The sequence below is a fragment of the Phascolarctos cinereus genome, unplaced genomic scaffold (genome assembly GCF_003287225.1).
Source record: "Phascolarctos cinereus isolate Bilbo 61053 unplaced genomic scaffold, phaCin_HiC Scaffold_7;HRSCAF=346, whole genome shotgun sequence".
In the NCBI taxonomy this organism is placed as follows: Eukaryota; Metazoa; Chordata; class Mammalia; order Diprotodontia; family Phascolarctidae; genus Phascolarctos; species Phascolarctos cinereus.
The window spans coordinates 4,216,843-4,234,118 of record NW_027556180.1 but is presented as its reverse complement, the minus strand read 5'-3'; the positions used below and the strand labels follow the sequence as shown (position 1 = coordinate 4,234,118).

Genomic DNA, 17,276 nt, shown 5'->3' with positions numbered 1-17,276 from the left:
TGCCACAATGTCACAATGTTACAGTGTCAATGACAGCTATCCTTAACATTCCAAGCCTTTCCTTATTCTCTGAAATACCTTCACCACAAGTCAAAGGAGTTATAGGACCCTGACAATACTGCTTTTGTATAAGTATTGAGTTCAGAATAAATTTCTCCCTAACTCATTATCAGGAAGGACTTCAGAGGGGGCAGAGGAGAGGAGGGGCCCTGTTATCTTTAAGATAAGAGCTATTTCAAGATGCCAACATTAAGAGATAATTAGGTTTGGACATAAAGGCCTCCCAGTTTATACTCCTTCCCCTGTGTCCCTAACTAGAGCTCCTCTAATTCTGGCAAAAGTAGAAGGAGTTTCTTGACTCCATGGGTCATTAAGGGCATGGCAAACAGCCCAGGACAAATACTGCTTCAGCACACAAAGGTGACAAGCTACCCAGGGCCTGTCTCTTATTAGGGAGGGAACAGGATAATTAGGTGGGACTTCAGTGTCATTTATGTTATGAGTTATGCTGTGATCTAACACAGGATTACTCTCCCTCCCCTCCAGTGGAATGAGTGTGGAAGATTTTCCTCCCCAGTACTGGGAAGGCAGATCTTGGGGAAGTCACCCTAACTTGCTAAGCCCCATCAATAAGACCAAGGCGTTTGACAAAATGCTCTTTGAGCTCCCTCCCAGATATAATATTCTGTGACTTTACAAAGAAGAACTTGAGTTGTTGGAGGCCCTCAGGTGGGCGCACAAACTCCTTGACCGATGCTTCTTGTGAATGCTCTGACCAATCCCTTCAAGGACAGGTGCCTCCAACAGCCAGGCTTTAGCTTTAGGTTGGAACCCATCATTTATACTTCTGTGTGAATGATCATTTCTTAAGAAGAGAATTGGGCAGCTAGGTGGCGCAGTGGATAGAGCTCCGGCCTTGGAGTCAGGAGGACCTGAGTTCAAATCAGATCTCAGACACATAACACTAGCTGTGTGACTCTGGGCAAGTCACTTAAACACAATTGCCTCACCAAAAAAAACTTTTTTTTTAATTTAAAAGGTCTCAGACCAGACACTTGACACTTACTAGCTGTGTGACCCTGGGCAAGTCACTTAACCCCAATTGCCTAGCAAAAAAAAAAATTAAATAAATAAAAATTAAAAAAGGAATAGAATTGGATTGCAAAAGGCCACCAGGGTCTTAATGATAGTGGGACACAGACACAAAGGAAACAGTAGAGAAATAAGCTTTGCTGCCCATAACTGGGCCCCTCATCCATGGTCTTGTCAATATATTAGGAGACTCTCTGTTTTCCAGAGCTCAGGCCCAGCAAGCAGGCTGTGCCCTGAGCTTAGCATAACAATAATCCTTCAGGCTCAGGAGGATCTCACCCTCTGGCAAAATCACAGAATTACTGTATTGCTTTTCAAGTCCTGGTCATGAAGCCCTGTATGAATCAAACATGTCACATCGCTGGTGTTACCCCTCATTGTCAGTGCTACAGCTCACTGAGAAACCACTGGTATGAGCATGGAGATCCCCCCCCACTAGGGATAGGGCCCCAGCACATGAGTCTAGATGCCTTCCCTGCTTGCAAGCTGTTTCCCTCCCTTTATAAGTAAGCTTCTGCTTGATTTCTGACTCCCCTGTCTCTGGCCTGCTCTATGCTGCTCAGCCATTCACAATTTAGAGGCGGGTTTGGTCTGGCTGATGGTAGCACACCTACTCTCCACAATTAGGTGCGTCAGACAGGGAATCTGATCCCGGGACGATGACCCTCGGCCACTCAATCAATCAATAATCATTTGTCGGGCCGAGGTACTGCACTCTACAGATGGCGAACTCAGAGAAGGGAGCCACGGTCTCCATACAACAGTGGAGCGACCCTGTCTCTGGGAGAGAGGTGGGAGTAGGATTGTGAATGTCTAGCCCAGCTTTCTGGGGAGAAGAGACACACCTTCCCAAATAGTGTGAGTTATTAGGACAATGCGGGTCCAATGAGCGAAGAGATGACTTCAGTCCACTACAGAGGCTTTCTCCTCTTTGTGGTTAAGTTGTTTCAGTCGTGTCCAATTCTTTGTGACCCGTTTGGTGCTTTCTTGTCAGCGATAATGGAGTGGCTTGCCATTGCCTTCTCCAGCTCATTTTACAGATGAGGAAACTGAGGCAAACAGGGTGAAGTGAGTTGCCCAGGGTCACACAGCTAGTAAGTATCCAAGGTCAGGTTTGAACTCCGGTCTTCCTGACTCCAGGCCTGGCACTCTATCCACTGAGCCAAACAGCCGCCTCTTCTCCTGTTAGGCCAGTCCAAACCACAGCATAGCCCTGTGTGCTTGGAGGAGCCTGTAGCTACCTAGGGCCACTAAAGCCGAATATTTGTTTTCTTTTTTAGTGGCCTATTGGGAGAGTTTTATCATCGTGTAGGCTTGCTGAGGATCAGAACAGCCATTGGCCTGTGTCCAAAGACTATAATGAGCTGGTTGCTTGCTGGGACTGCAGACCCCCGGCAGGACTGGGCATGCATAGCCAATCTGGGCAGGAGCTAAAGGAGGCCAGGAGACCCAGCGTGGTGAAAGGCAGCCCAATAGAAGCTGGACCAGGAAGAGCAGAGGCCAGCCCACTCTCACAGGTGGTTAACCACAGGCTGGAGGTTCCCAGGAAACCTAAGGGCTCTCTACAATGGGCCGCACCCCTTCCCACAGGTTTGTTGATTCAGTCCAGCCCAGCCCTGATAATCACTCACTAATACCCAGCACACTTGAATTGTCTCCTCTGGAAAAGCAGCTTTGGGACTTGGGGGATTTTCTGTTTTTTTATCAGTAGTAGGAGCACATGCCCTCACCCCAGTGTACACTGGCCCCTCCTCAACTCCTAGATAAACAGTTCCCCTGCCACTTGCCAGTAATTCCGAGTTCTTTGGGGCACAGACCACAAGGTGACTGGCCCAGAGTCACCCAACTAGTTTGGGACACAGACAGAAATGAAACCCAAGACTCCGGAATGCTAAGGATTGGTTTATGTGGGTTTATTTTATAGCCTGCAACTTTGCTAAAGTTGTTTATTATTTCAAGTAGTTTTTTACTTGATTCTCTAGGATTCTCTAAGTATATCACCATATCGTCTGCAAAGAGTGATAACTTTGTTTCTTCTTTGCCTATTCTAATACCTTCAATTTCTTTTTCTTCTTTTATTGCTAAAGCTAAAGTTTCCAGTACAGATATTGAACCAGCCTGCGTGGAATGCTAAGGATTGGAGGAAATGAGATAAGGTCACTAACCGAACTCTGAGGACTCTGTGAGTATGGCCAGGGTACCATGAGAGGGATGCAGATGTCTGTTCTGGAAGAGGGAGGACAGGGAATGGGGAGGGGCTCAAGCTCTGGTTTTTAGTCTCTTCTCATGGAGGCCTGGCCCTCCACGAAACTTCCCACAGTCTCCTTGCCAAGAGTTCCCCCTGCTCTTCCCAGCTCCTCTCAAAGTGTGGTAGTGAATTGTAAGCTCCCTGAAGGCAAGAACTGCTTGTACCCCCTGCATTAAGCACAGCACTTGGCCCAGAGAGCAGTCGCTTCATAGGTGATCTTTAGCTTTATGTGGCTATTTGGGGATGGGGTAGGGAGAGCACCTTAGCTGTGTTTAAGTATCAAACTATGGTTGGTCTTGTTCTGCATATGGTAGGAAGGAAGGTTGAGGCTCAAAGTCAAGAGCTGAGTATGTCAGCTTAAGAAATGGTGTCTGGTCACTTCCAGGAGAGATTGGATCATCCCCAACCACCATCATAGATGGGCATGGGTATAGAGCTGAAAGAAGAAAAGAAAAAAGAAGGAAGGAAGGAAGGAAGGAAGGAAGGAAGGAAGGAAGGAAGGAAGGAAGGAAGGAAGGAAGGAAGGAAGGAAGGAAGGAAGAAGCATTTGTTAAGCACCTGTTCTTTTTTTGCTCTTAGTCACATCTGACTCTCCATGATTCCGTTTGAGGTTTTCTTGGCAAGGATACTGGAGTGGTTTGCCATTGTCTTCTCTAGCTCATTTTATAGGTGAGGAAACTGAGGCAAACAGGGTGAAGTGACTTGCCCAGAGTCACACAGCTGGTGAGTGTCTGAGGCCAGATTTGAACTCTGATCCTCCTGACTCCATGCCTCATGCTCCAACCATTGCCCCACCCCGCTGGATCCTCAGGGGATGGCTTCACAGCTAAGGGAACGCAGCCGCAGAGGAGGACACACAGGCAGCAGGATTGGACAGTATATCGCACTGCATTTGGAGTCAGAAAGACCCGGCTCCTGACTCGTGGCCAAGCAGCCCCTCCAGCAGGATGCGCATCCCCTCCCCTCGCCTTCCCCGAGCATCCTTTGTCCCTGCTCGGTACTGTAGGGTATCGACCCACGTGCGTGCACGTCCTCTCCCCCATCAGAACGTAAGCACATTGAGGGCAGCACCGCGCATCTGTGTCCACAATGCCTAGCACACAAAAGGTGCGAGTCCCTCCAGGAGCACAGCGTCCCAGACTCCGCCGGATCTCCTTCCTCCCGGGAGTGCTCTCCTGCAGCATCGCCAGAGAGCTATCTCTGCCGCCCACCCCCAGGGGTGTTGGAGGGTGTTTTCCAGGTCATAACACAGTCTCCTTGAGGGTCAGGATCGTCTTCCTTCCTGACGGAATTTCTATTCCCAGGCTTGGTAAGCATTTACTAAACGCTCATTGACTTGACTGACCCAACATCGCTTGGATGGTGTTTTCCCCAAAGAAAGAGCACCCTCCGAGGGTGTTTGATATCTCTTCCAGAAAGCATCACTCCCGGCCTGCAGTATGTGTTTAACGAATGCTCGTTCATGCTTTTCCTCCCAGAAATGTGGCGATTTCAGCTGCACAGAATCAGTGGCTTTCAAATGCTTCTGTCCTGAGATGCCCAGCGGAGAGCACACGGCCTGGCACACAACAAGCAGGCTCTTAATCCATGTTTGTCGATGGTCATAGGATAACAGGTGGTGTTTATGTAGCACTTTAATGTTTGTGAACACTTTACTCATGTCATTTAGTCCTCACAGCCATCCTGGGAGGTAAGTGTTATTATTATCCCCATTTAACATTTGAGGAAACTGAGGCAGCAGAAGTGAAGTGACTTGCCCAGAGTCACACAGCTGGTAGGTGACTGTGGTGGGATTTGAACCCAGGTCTTCTAGACTTCAAATCCAGAAGCCTATACATGGCACCATGTCATAGCCCAGGTAAGAGGGTCGTAGAACCGGAACTCGAAGGCACTTAAAAGTCCTTCATTTTTCAGATGAGGAAACCGAGGACAAGGGAGGCTGACTTTCCCAAGGTCACACAAGTAGTGAGCATCAGAGAGAGAATTCCAACCCAGACCATGGGCCGGCAGATTCAGCCACCTACCATTTACCATTCAGCAAGATATGGGGAGAGCCTTTCTGGCTCCAAGGCCCCTACACCCACTGCCTCCCGTGTTTGTATTTCCAGGTCTTGGGGCGTCTTTGGTTTGGGAATTCCAAGATAGTAAGCAATCAGTAACCCACAGGCTTAGAGTTTCCTAAGCTTCAGGGAGCATAATTGACTTTCCAAATTTCACAAAATTAATTAGGCCCAGAGTTGTGATCTGAACCTGGGTCTTAATGACTCTAAGTCCAGCATTCCATTCATTCTACCATATTGACTCTCATGGCATCCATGTGGGCACTTAGCTACACTAAATCAAACATATTCAGGCTAGTTGTCTTGGATTTTATCTCTTTGTTGGCACAAAATTGCATCTTGTATGTGAGTCTTATCTCTTCAAAGATCATCAGCTCCATGAGGGCAAGCACAGTATCATCCATTTCTCTTGTGTCAGTCAATCTCTACACCAGGCACTATGCTTGGTGCTGGAGTTAAAGAAAAAAAAAAAGTGAAACAGCGTTTGCCCTCATGGAGCTTACAATCGTTAAGTATGTGGAAAATGACAACAAAGTAATGCACCTATCCCAGAGGTACAGCAATGCCTTGGGCTCCAGGAAGTGATAAGATGATGAAAAATAATGGAGGGGAGAAGAGTTGAGAAATAGGAGTGACAGGGACAAGATGACATTTAAGAAAAAAAGAGGGGAGAAAGAGATTCATCTTCTTTGCAAGACAGAGAACTACGAGGTAGAATGTTTTACATTCTGTCAGACTCCATTGATGTGTTGGCTAGGATTTGATGAACTAATTTTTATTCTTTCTTACAAAAAGTTACTCACTGGTTAGGCAGAGAAGGCAGAAGAGGAAGAGAAAAAGGGAGAGCGGAAGAAGGGAAAGAAGGGAAGGAGAAATAAAGAAAGGGAGAGAGTAAGAAGGGAGGGTTAGAGAAACAGATTGAACTACCTCATTAGACCCACAAGTGTTTCACTCTCTTCCTTTCTCTCTCTCTCTCAAAGCCTTAGGACTTCAGCATTTATTGCCTCCTCTGGTCATTCTCTGGAAGCTGAACATCCATGAACTAGGGGAGAGAGAAGAGGGCTGGCCAGAGCTGCAGGTCCACAGCAGAAACATAATTTGGGCAAAAAGACTTTAATTTATAATCATGATTTGATCTGTTCATCAAAACCTCTGGTTTCAATTAGAAGGAGCTTCCTTGGACTACAAAGTTCCTGAAGTCCTTCCATCCCTTTCTTTCTTGTCAGACCACCTGGGCCCCAGAGCCCTAGGACATAGCCTTCATGGGGTCTCTTCATGGCTTTCAAACACGGGGTTGCTGTAGGATACTCCACTGGCACTCTCCAGCCGCTCAGAATAGGAAGTCTGATTCAGGGGGGGCCAGGCTTGGTCACTGGCCACCACACTCTGCCATTTTCTATACTGGCTTTTAGACTGAAATCCAAAACTTCGCTTGATGATCAGCCAGAGGGCTCGATTTTCAATGATGGCTTCCTGGAAAACAGAATGATAACAATAATGGCAAATGTTCGTCTGGTGCTTTAAGGTTTGCAAAGCACTTTACATATTTAATTTAAAGTGCAGATAGTACAAAGTACTAATTTCATCTTTTTCTTTTTTGATACAATCCAGCTTTAATGTTTTAGTTGATATATGAATTAAAAGGTGTCATAAAGTAATGTTTTGCCACACATACAGATTATAGACAACTCTCAAATATTTGTATATCAGTCCTTGGGTTTCAGAGATTAAATTTGCATTGCCTTTGGGTAGACCACCTTCAGGTAAGCATGTGATACCCTATGTGGACAGAGGGAAGGGAAGGAAGGAAAGAAAGAAAGTAGACAGAGACAGAGAGACAGAGAGAAAGACAAAGAGAGACAGAGAGGGGGAGAGAGAGAGGCAGACAGAGAGAGACAGAGAGAGACAGAGAGAGAGAGAGAGAGAGAGAGAGAGAGAGAGAGAGAGAGAGAGAGGAGAGACAGAGACAGAGAGACAGAGAGACAGACAGAGAGAGAGAGAGAGAGAGAGAGATGGAGAGAGAGATGGAGAGAGAGACGGAGGGAGAGACAGAGAGAGAGATGGAGGGAGAGAGAGACAGAGAGAGAGAAGAGAGAGAGAGAGAGAGAGAGAGAGAGAGAGAGAGAGGAGAGACAGAGAGAGACAGAGAGAGAGATGGAGGGAGAGAGAAACATACAGAGAGAGAGAGAGGAGAGAGAGAGAGGAGAGACAGAGAGACAGAGAGAGAAAGCCATGTTGCCCAACTGGCCAGTCCCAGTTTGGTCCCCAGTGGGCAGCTCCTTTTGTACTCACAGAGGTTGTTGTTTATCCTTCCTTCTTGAAGAAGACCACAACATCAGGTCATTGTTTGGCTTGCTCTTTGGTCATTGTTTGGGCCCTGATTGGCTCAGAATGAATGTAAGCAGCAATTGTTTCTGTTTTGCCCAGAAACTCAGAGTCTTCCCCTCCCAGATCAATTTTTTTAACTATGTAAAGAGGCCATTTTCTGCCTCATTTCTTACTGAGCCTCAATCACTGAGCGGCATTGCCTCAGTCAACCTGACACCTGTTAAAGACTGTAGTTTGAAAAGGCCAAGGACCCCTTCTGCATCCTGGGCCATCTCCAATTTTCCTGATCTCTGTCTGGCTGCTGGACCCAGATGGCTGTGGAGGAAAGAGTGAGGCTGGTGACTTTGCACAGCCCTCTCTCACTTACATCCAATTCACTTGCATGTCATGGCAGCACCTCCCTGATGTCATGGTCTTCTTCGAGAATGACAGGCAAACAACAGTAACAACAATAATCCACTTTGTGGATAGCCCTTAAATACTTTCTAATTTCTTTCTGGTTTCTCACAATTCCCTAGTAACCTCCGTCTCCTCATTCCTGGCCATTTTACACCCAATGAATAAAAATTAATTTGAATATCAGAGTTGTAGGATTCCAGAAGTCCAGCCACCAGTCAATAATTGAATACTGCCTATAACATCTCTGAAATTTACTTACTCCAACTCAACTGGAAGGACCCCAGTTTTAGCCTTCCCAGAATGCTTGGAGAAGACAATATTCATAGAGGTTATTCATAGAATAACCATTTTTGGTTATTCTAATTGTCAGGAGCACTCATTCAATCTTCACAACAATCCCGTTGAGGTTGGTACTGTTATTCTCCCCATGTTACAGATGCAGAAATTGAGGCAGAGAGCTGTAAATGTCTGAGGTAGGATTGGAACTTGGGTCTATCCACTGTACCACCAAGCTTCCCACCCTTGATTGTCTTAGACTAGAGATGGCACTTAGGCCTCCCTCAAGATTGCATTGGCTCATTCAGACTGTTCATTGCTGCCTTTTGTAACAGGTATGTGAATGGCCACATCACTTAAGAGAGTCTTGTCCCTGAAATCTTGACCCACACCCACTGAAAATCATTTGAAGTGGCAGAAGCCAGACCCATCTGGAAATATTTCTTCTTTCCACATTGTCAGAAATAAGCAAGATCCCAAATCGCCCCTGCAACAGCTCTTACAGTCTGTTACCTATGCACCGAGTTACATCAAAATCACTTGATCAGAACTTCCTTATAGTCACACTGTCCAACATAATCCTTGTTTCTCTTGGGTGACCTCTAGGGGTGATGGGGAGGAACACAGCCAGCGTCACCTCTCATAATCATCCATAAACTTAGTAGTTCCCCATTTAGGCACTACTTGGCTTTTTCTTCAACAACTATCCACTGATGTGCTAAGATAATCAAAGGATAACTAAGCAAAGGGAGGGAGCTTTCCTTTGCCCTTCTACAAAACCAAAGGCAGGGTATCAAGCAGGACTGGGTGAGCTCCTGATCATCGAGTCCCAGAAAATGGAATTGGAGGGGGTCCAGAGAACGGGGTGCTGAGGGATGATCATTTAGGAAGGCAGGCTAAAGAGATTAGGACTGGAAAGATGTTAATAATTGTTGTTTGTCCTGCATTGTCAAAGAGGACCGATGACATCACAGGGTCATGTCTTGACTCACTTTGGGTTTAAGTGAGGGAAGGTGGCATAAAGTCGTCAGCCTCACTCTCTCTTCCACAGTCATCAAGTTCAGTGGTGAGACGAGAGTCAAGACAGCCAGTGATGGCCCAGGAGGCAGTAGATGACCTCAGTGTCTTCCAGATCGGACCAAACTCTAAGTGCTCCACAGTGCCTACTTCAGCAGTCTTCATAGCCCTTAGAACAAATTGTTCTCATCTGCCCATTCCATAGCAGAAGTCTTCACATGCTTGGTGTAGACATCCCCCCAACTCCCAAATGAGGCTGAGGCCCTTTGGTCAATGTCAACCTGGCCTACCTGTCCAATGAGGTGGTTTTATTGGGGTGTAGTTGATGTGCATGCTGCAGCTTCTTCGTAATAATAATAATAATGACAAATTTACTTAGTGAACACCATCAGATGGGATGACATAAGCAAGTGCTTTGCAAACCTGAAAGGGTTCATTAGGGCTGGCTGTCATCATCATCATCATCATCATCATTTTGAATCCATATATTATAGCAACATGCCTGTGAGGTAGGCACCATAGGTATCATTGTTCTTGTTTTGAAATAAAGAAACTGAGGCTCAGACCAGTGAGGTGACGTATCTGAGGTGGGATTCAAAGTCCGGGAGTCAGGTGGCCTGGAATCTGGTGCACTCACTGTCTCCTCAAACAGGGCCTTCCCCCTTTCTAGGACTGTTTCCCCTTCTAAAATGAGGGAGTCAAGCTACATAGTCTCTGATTTCCCATCTAGCTTTCAAATCCGTTCATTACATGATCGCTGAAAATGGGGGGAGGTCAGTCACTGAGAGGGAGACTTCAGTTGGCCAGTAGGAACATTTTTTTACTGATCAGAGCTGGCTGAAAGGGAAGCAGTCAGTCTCAAGAAGTGATGAGCTCCCCCTCACCAGAGATCTGCAAAGAGAGGCAGGAGAGCCATTTAGCAGATATATTGTAGGAGGGATTCTTGCACAGATCCCCCTCGTCTGCTCTTAACGCTGCCCTGTCCCTGGTGTAGACCCTCCTTTCCTCACACCTGGACCACTGCAATGGCTGCTGGTGGATCTGCCTGCCTTAGTCTGTCACCATTCCAGGCCATCCTCCATTCAGTGACCAAAGGAATTTTCCTAAAGCACAGGTCTGATCATGTCACCCCCAACTCAATAAACTCCAGTGGGGCCTTATTGCCTCCAAAATCAAAGACAAAATCTTGTGATAGTCAAAGCCCTTCTTGATCCAACCCCATCCTACCTTTCCAGTCTTCTTACACTTCACTTCCCTGCACGTATATTTCAGTCCAGGGACACCGGCCCCCTGGCTGTGCTAAGAACAGGACAGGCCATCTCTCAGCTCCAGGCATTTTCTCTGGTCATCCCCCAGGCCTGGAAGGCTCTCCCTTCCCCTCTCTGCCTGCTGGCTTCCCTGGCTTCCTTCAAACTCCAGCTGCAGTCCCGTCTTTTGCTAGAAGCCTCTTCCTCTGAGAAGATCCCAGTTTATTCTGCCTTCCGTATCTTGTACAAACATGGCTGTTGGATGTTTTCTCCCCCTTTCGATGTGAGCTCCCAGAGGGCAGGGGTTGTTCCTTCTCTTCCTTTTCTTCACATCTCCAGCACTTAGCAGAGTGCCTGGCATACAGCAGGAGCTTAATAAATGCTCATTGACAATGGATTTGACTAGCTGCTGCTGAAGTCCTTTCCACCTCAGAAATTCTATCTATGATCATGGCAGAGCTGGGATTGGAATCCAGGTCTCCTGATCCCTGCCTATATTGGTTATTCAAAAGAGCAGCCCAACCCATACATGAAAGCATTTCTCTGGGTGTGGTTCTCTCCACCAATATAGATTGCATCCCTTCAGTCTTGGTAGAGGGTTCTAGAGCAAGGATTCTTCATCTTTTTCAAGGGTCATGGACTTCTAACTAAGACTGCTGTGGTCTGTTGCCTACATTCACAATTAAAGTAATTGCTAAATTTTTGTTAGGTTTCAGGCAAAAACAAACATGTCCTTTTTCTCAACCAAGTTCATGCAGCCCCTAAAATTCATCCATGGGGGAGGGAGGGTCACACGAGCCCCTAGGACCCAGTTCTAGAGACTTGTTGTGGCTGAAAAAGATGATTTTCCTTTGGCCAACCTGGTTGGTCAAACCTGAGCCCCACTGCTTAGCACAGCCGGCTGAACCTTAGCCAGCTGACCTTCAGTCCTGTGACAAGGCCAGGATTTGATCAGAAAACCTCTCTTTGGCTCCTGGCAGACAGAAAGCCCTCTACAAATCACCTACTGCGTCAGCCACCTCACGGCCTTGGCAGTCAGGCCACTGGGCATCTCTTGGTACCACCTTCCTTTGGTAGCCTTGGTAGCCACCTTCCTTTGGCTCCTTCTGGGTATCCCTCAGCATGAAGACCTGCTGAGGGAGCAGCTATCTATTGATCTGAGTTTCAGGAAGGCCAGTTCACTGTTGGATAACATCAAACTAGGAGACCAAGGTCATGGCCCCAGGCTTTTTGCTGTTGGCTCCAAGTCCAAATAGGAAAATCATATTAAGTGATGCCCTCAATTCTACCTCAATGTCACCAGATTCCCAGAGACTACACAGGGCACCACAGGAGGAATGCATTCTAATAGCAAAGAGAGGTGATGGAAAGGGGAGAGTCTAAAGTTCCCTTCTACAACATTGAGGAATCAGGGGCTACCCAAGAGGACTCTGAAGAATGGAATGGTGGGAGATCAGCCGTTGGGAAGGAAAGTCAGAGTTGAGAGCAGGAAGAAAAGAGGGGGATGGAGGGCAGAAAGGGAGAAGTGGCATCTTGGACTGGGGAACTCAAAGTAGGCAGGCCACAAAGAGGAGACCTTTATGTCGCGTACCCCAGGCATGGAGTCAGGGCCACCAAGCCTGAAGGGAGCCATCCTTCCTCCAGTGCTTCCCCATTGTCAGAGATGAGGAGCACCCCAGAAGACTGGACCCCTGCAACTCTGTCCTTACCTGATGAGAGCTTCCCCAAGATGTTTTCTAGATGTTTGTCCAGCAACCCAAGGGCACTTACCTCCACAATCAGGGACAGAATCAGATTGACAGCAAGCATGATGACCAAGTAAACCCTCCAAAGGGTGGGTGTGCAGGCAAGCTAGGAGAGACCCAGAAATAGAACCAGTAAGAGACTCATGCATGACGTTAGGAAAGAGAAGCCATGGTCTTCTTGAGGCGGCTTCCCTCAGCTGCTGAGAGCATCCAGAAAAGCAACCTTTTCTTCCTCTAATTCATGACTGTGTTTCTTAAAGGAAACCAGGAAAACTAAGAGATGGGGGTGAGGAGGGAGTGGATTCCAGGCAGCAGGGACAGCCAGTGCAAAGGCCCAGAGGTGGGAGATGGAGTATTTTGGGTGAGGAACAGCAAGTAGACTCTGCTTCACGGTTTCCTAGCTCGCTCTCTTGTACCCTTGTGGCTGATTAGTCTTCCTCAAAAGTGGCTTTTCTCACATCATATCCCCATTCTGGGCCCCACAATGACTCTGTTATTCTTCTGATTGTCCAAATTCCTCTACCTGGCATTTAAGGCCCAATTTGGCCCTATCTCACTTATCCAACATGCTGCTCAACCAAAAATAAATCAGCAAGCATTTATTAAATATTCTGTAAGGTGAGGGCTGGGGAGAGGGAGCTGTGGGCTGAGCATCATGTTATAGCTCAGTCTCTACTCCTTCTGCCTCCGGGAGGCCCTGCTAGGGGAGAGCCTCCTAACAAAATCTGGCCTAAGGGGTGAACGATGGTGAAACAGGCAGAGGGGGCTAGTAGTCACACTTTGAGCAGTCACATCCTCTCTATGCAGGGGATGCCTAGGTCCCCATCTCCAATCCTCAGCTCTTTCCTGAGCTTCAATCCCACGTCACCCCCTACCTATTGAAAATTTCCACCTGGATGACGCAATGGCATCTCAAATGAAACATGCCCAAAATGGAAGTCATCGCCTTTCCTACGTCTCTTCCTAACTCCCTCTTTCTGTGGAGGCACCACAATCCTTCCAGTCTCCCAGGTCTGTACTCTCTGAGTCATCCCTGTTCCCAAATCTGGCTCTTTCTACCTCCACATCTCTCACGTCTTTCCCCTTCACTTACAAAGCCAACCCTCCAGGTCCTCATCACCTCATTGCCCCTGCATGAGTCTCCTTCCTCTCCTACCCTAACCCTTCCTTTTGTAGTCTTCCTCCATTAGAACGGAAGCCTTTTGGGGGTAGAGGCTAGTTTGCTTACTTATATTCTTGTCCCCAGAACATAGCACAGGTGAAGGAAGGTGCCTACTATATGCCAGGCACCGTGCTAAGCTCTGGGGATACAAAAAAACAGCACAATGCCCTCAGGGTACACAGTCTAATGCCTAATAAATGTTTTATCTACCCATCTACCTAGATGATAGATAGATAGACAGACAGAGAGATAATAGATAGATAATGGATAGACAGACAGACAGACAGAGAGAGAGAGAGAGAGAGAGAGATAATGGATAGACAGATTGATAGATAGACAGACAGGTAGATAGATAGATAGATAATAGATAGACAGACAAATAGAATATCACTATAGCCACCTATCCGGCCTCTTTGCTTCAGTGTTCTTTCCATTCCAGCCCATCCTGAACCCAGCAGCCAGTAGCATCCCTAACCCACTCATTGCCCTGCTCAGTAAACTCCACTGCCCCTCCATCACGTCTAAGATGAAATACGAACACTTCCTCAGGCAGTCTGAGCCCTGTGCAGCTTCCCTCTAATCTGCCTTTTCAGCTCTCTTCTGCCTCCCTCCCCCCCTCACACATCCTCCAGGGTCTGTCTTCCCATTCCTTGGCTCTGAGTGCTTGCACAGACTGTCTTCATGCCCCAAACGCCCACCCTCCTCACCTCTAGCTCTTGGAATCCTTTGGTTCCTTCTAAGTTTGGCTCCAGCCCACCCCACCCCCCATGAAGTCTTCCTGATCTCCCAGGTGCCAGCGCTCTTCCTCCTCAAATTACTCTGTGTATGCATGTGTGTATCTACATATACACCCAAATGTGTGTAGGATGTATATGTATGTATTACACATACTTATGTTGCATATATTTACCTGTGTGCATTCTATCAACCCCTATGGAATGTAAGCCTTTGAGGTTGGTGCCTACCAACGTTAGGCATTTAATAGATGTTTGTTGATTGATGGCAGGACATAGACAAGAAATACGTGGAATGGACAAGCATGAAAGGGTTATATCTGCCTCCCTCTTTGGAGGGAGCATCCAAAGGGATGAAATCACAGATCTATGGAAGCATGAGAATGAGGCATCAGGGAATTAGGGGTGATGTTTTTTCCATATCTCGTGTATCTTGATTTCCCTCTGGGGCTTCAAAGGTATCTAAACATTGAAATATGTGGCAGAGGGAAATGTGAGGGAAAGAAGATGCCTGATGAGCATAGCAATTGGCCCTTTGAAAGCAATTTTCAAGAGGTGAAGTGTAAGCAAATAAGAAAAATACATATTCATTTTGTCTGGAATCACAAATGGGCTTGAGAGTTAACATAAAAGGAGCTCTAGGCAAAGCTGTTTGGAAACCAAAGCATTTGAAAAACAAGTTGTCGGGCTTTGAAGGGGGTGAAGCAGGAGGAGGTTTGCCAAGCATGGCATGATCTTTTAGGAGAAAGACTCACAAGATGTAAAAGCCAGGAGAGAAAGGAAGACCAACTGGAGTTCTGATCCTGACCAGCACTCATGACAACTACTGATGGGCCAAGCCATCTGCTGGGGAGGGGTTGGATACAAGAACATTGTTGAGTGCTACGTGGGCAGGTGTCTTCGTGCACCATGTCACAACAGGGCCAGACACATCAGCACGAATGATACTTACATCCATCCGCTGATAAAGATCGGGAATATTCGCAAAGAGAAGGAAAATACATGTCCCCATCTGGACCGCCAACACAAGCACAAAGATATCTGAAGGGAGAAAACAGGAGAAAGCATTTCGGGTTCTGGGTCCCTCTGATATTACTGACATTGGCCATTGGTCCTGGATCACTCCTGACCCAGGTCCCTGGACGTCTGTGTCACATGCTTCACAATGCCCAGCGCTTGGGCAAAAAGCAAAACAAAACACCAAGAGGGTCCTTGATCCTACTCCTTTCATCTTCCTCTGCAACAGCTCTTGTTTATTATTTCCTAGAAATAATTGGAAGTAGCCACATGTAATGTTTGAGCTTTAACAAAGGAACTTGCTTGCATATTTCCAGGCTCTGTGATCTCACTCATGTGGATACTCCATCTCCCAATGCAGATTGAATCTTTAAAATGGTGGTGGCGGGGCTTGGGGGGGGAGTTAGCCAGGTGAACCCTAAGATCTTTCTCCTGCCCTACAATGATGATTCCAGGCCTGTGACTCTTTTTACCTTTAGATGCCTCCAGCAACTCCTTAGGTCTTATCTACTTAGTCATAAATGGGCTGCAGTCTTCATTAGTGGAAGGCAGTCCTGTCCTAGGAGTCCCTAATGCTAATGAAATCCACAGATCCTTTCTGTATTGGGATTCAGAAAGCATATTATTTAATGAATAAAGCTGAAGCTGTTAAGTAATTGAACTGTTTATCAAGATACCCAAGACAATTATCATGAGGCTCCCTCACTCCAGAAATAGCAAGGAAAAATGTTGCTCATTTGTTTGTCTCATAGGGATTTACTAGAAATCATGAAGCACCTCCAGCCATGGACTTCAAGTTTCTTCATGCTGTAAGCAGAGCTATGGAACTCTTTGTGGTTCTGACACATGGACGGACAGTGCCAAAAATACTTACAGTTGGTATAAATGGGCTGTCTGAATGGCTTTCCTTTGGAAAACACCAGTGCGACAATGAGGCAGTTGATGGTCCCCAAGAACCAGACTGTGGTGTTCTCATAGCTCATGAAGCTGTCAGGGCTAACCTTCCCTGATATCATGGGTGAAGTGGCCGTCCTGGAGATGTTTCCCTTTGGTAGGGAACAGGCACTGAAAAGGGGGCAGAAGAGGAACACTCATCAGCTGATAAAAAAAGAGAGCATGGAAGGGGCACTGTCCCAGGCCTCTCAGGACTGAGAGGAAGGCATCTGAGACCCTGCCTTGGCCTTGTGCCATCCTGCTGAGGAGGCAAGGCTGGGCACAGTAGCTAAGAATGAGTGAACATGAATAAGTGCAGAAAGAGAAGCACAGAGAATGAGAGCTTCTGGGGCCAGACAACAGCTCAAGGACACAGAAGAGGAGGGCTTTGACGAAGCCTCCCTTCCTACTCCTCTCTCTGACCCCTACACCAGTGCTAACTGTCTGCGATCAAAAGGACCAAATGAGCAGAATAGGTAGAACTCCTTGAGGGCACGAACTGCTACTTTTTTCCCTCTACCTCAGTTTCCCTATCACAGTGTCTTGCACCTAGTGCACACTTGAGGAGTGTTTCCTGAATTGAATTGCCATGAAGAATATTTGTCTTCCCACATTCAAACACATGTCCTGGGTGTTTCCCAAGCAGGACACTGTTTCCCACTTTGCCCATGTGGGGCCCACATCTTGAGCATATTGCCTCCCCATCTCTGCCGCTCTGAGCCAGTCCCTACCTTGACGAGGCGAGGCTCACATGACACCTCCTGCCAAGGTGTTTCCTGATCATCCAACTATTAGCCCTGTCTCCCTCCCCAATGACTTTGGACACACTTTGGGGTTTACTTCCACGGGTGCTTCTTGTCCCACCCATCCTTCTCCTCAGAGTAAAATGGAAGCTTATCGAGGGCAGGGGCTGCTTCCAGTCTGTCTTTGCATTGCCAGAACCTACCACAGGGCCTGGCACACAGTAGACACTTAATGGATTTCTTGTTGAATTGCATTGCATTGCATTGAATGAGAA

At 47.1% G+C, this 17,276-nt stretch overlaps 1 protein-coding gene and 1 long non-coding RNA gene across 2 annotated transcripts in view; one reads left to right on the top strand and one right to left on the bottom strand.

Annotated features, from left to right (window-relative positions):
- Positions 1 to 3,919: 3,919 nt before the first annotated feature.
- Positions 3,920 to 6,469, top strand: LOC144454757 (uncharacterized). Its single transcript, XR_013483278.1, has 3 exons — positions 3,920 to 4,649; positions 4,819 to 4,955; positions 6,381 to 6,469. It is a non-coding gene; the product is annotated as an uncharacterized LOC144454757 (long non-coding RNA).
- Positions 4,940 to 17,276, bottom strand: part of ATP13A4 (ATPase 13A4) — a 94,575-nt gene continuing 82,238 nt past the window's right edge. The window contains exons 27-30 of the mRNA XM_020964649.2: positions 16,200 to 16,390; positions 15,261 to 15,349; positions 12,438 to 12,518; positions 4,940 to 6,873 (exon numbers count right to left, since the gene is read on the bottom strand). Coding sequence (XP_020820308.1) covers positions 6,661 to 6,873; positions 12,438 to 12,518; positions 15,261 to 15,349; positions 16,200 to 16,390 — 574 coding nt within the window. The 3' untranslated portion in view covers positions 4,940 to 6,660. The remainder of the gene's footprint in view (positions 6,874 to 12,437; positions 12,519 to 15,260; positions 15,350 to 16,199; positions 16,391 to 17,276) is intronic.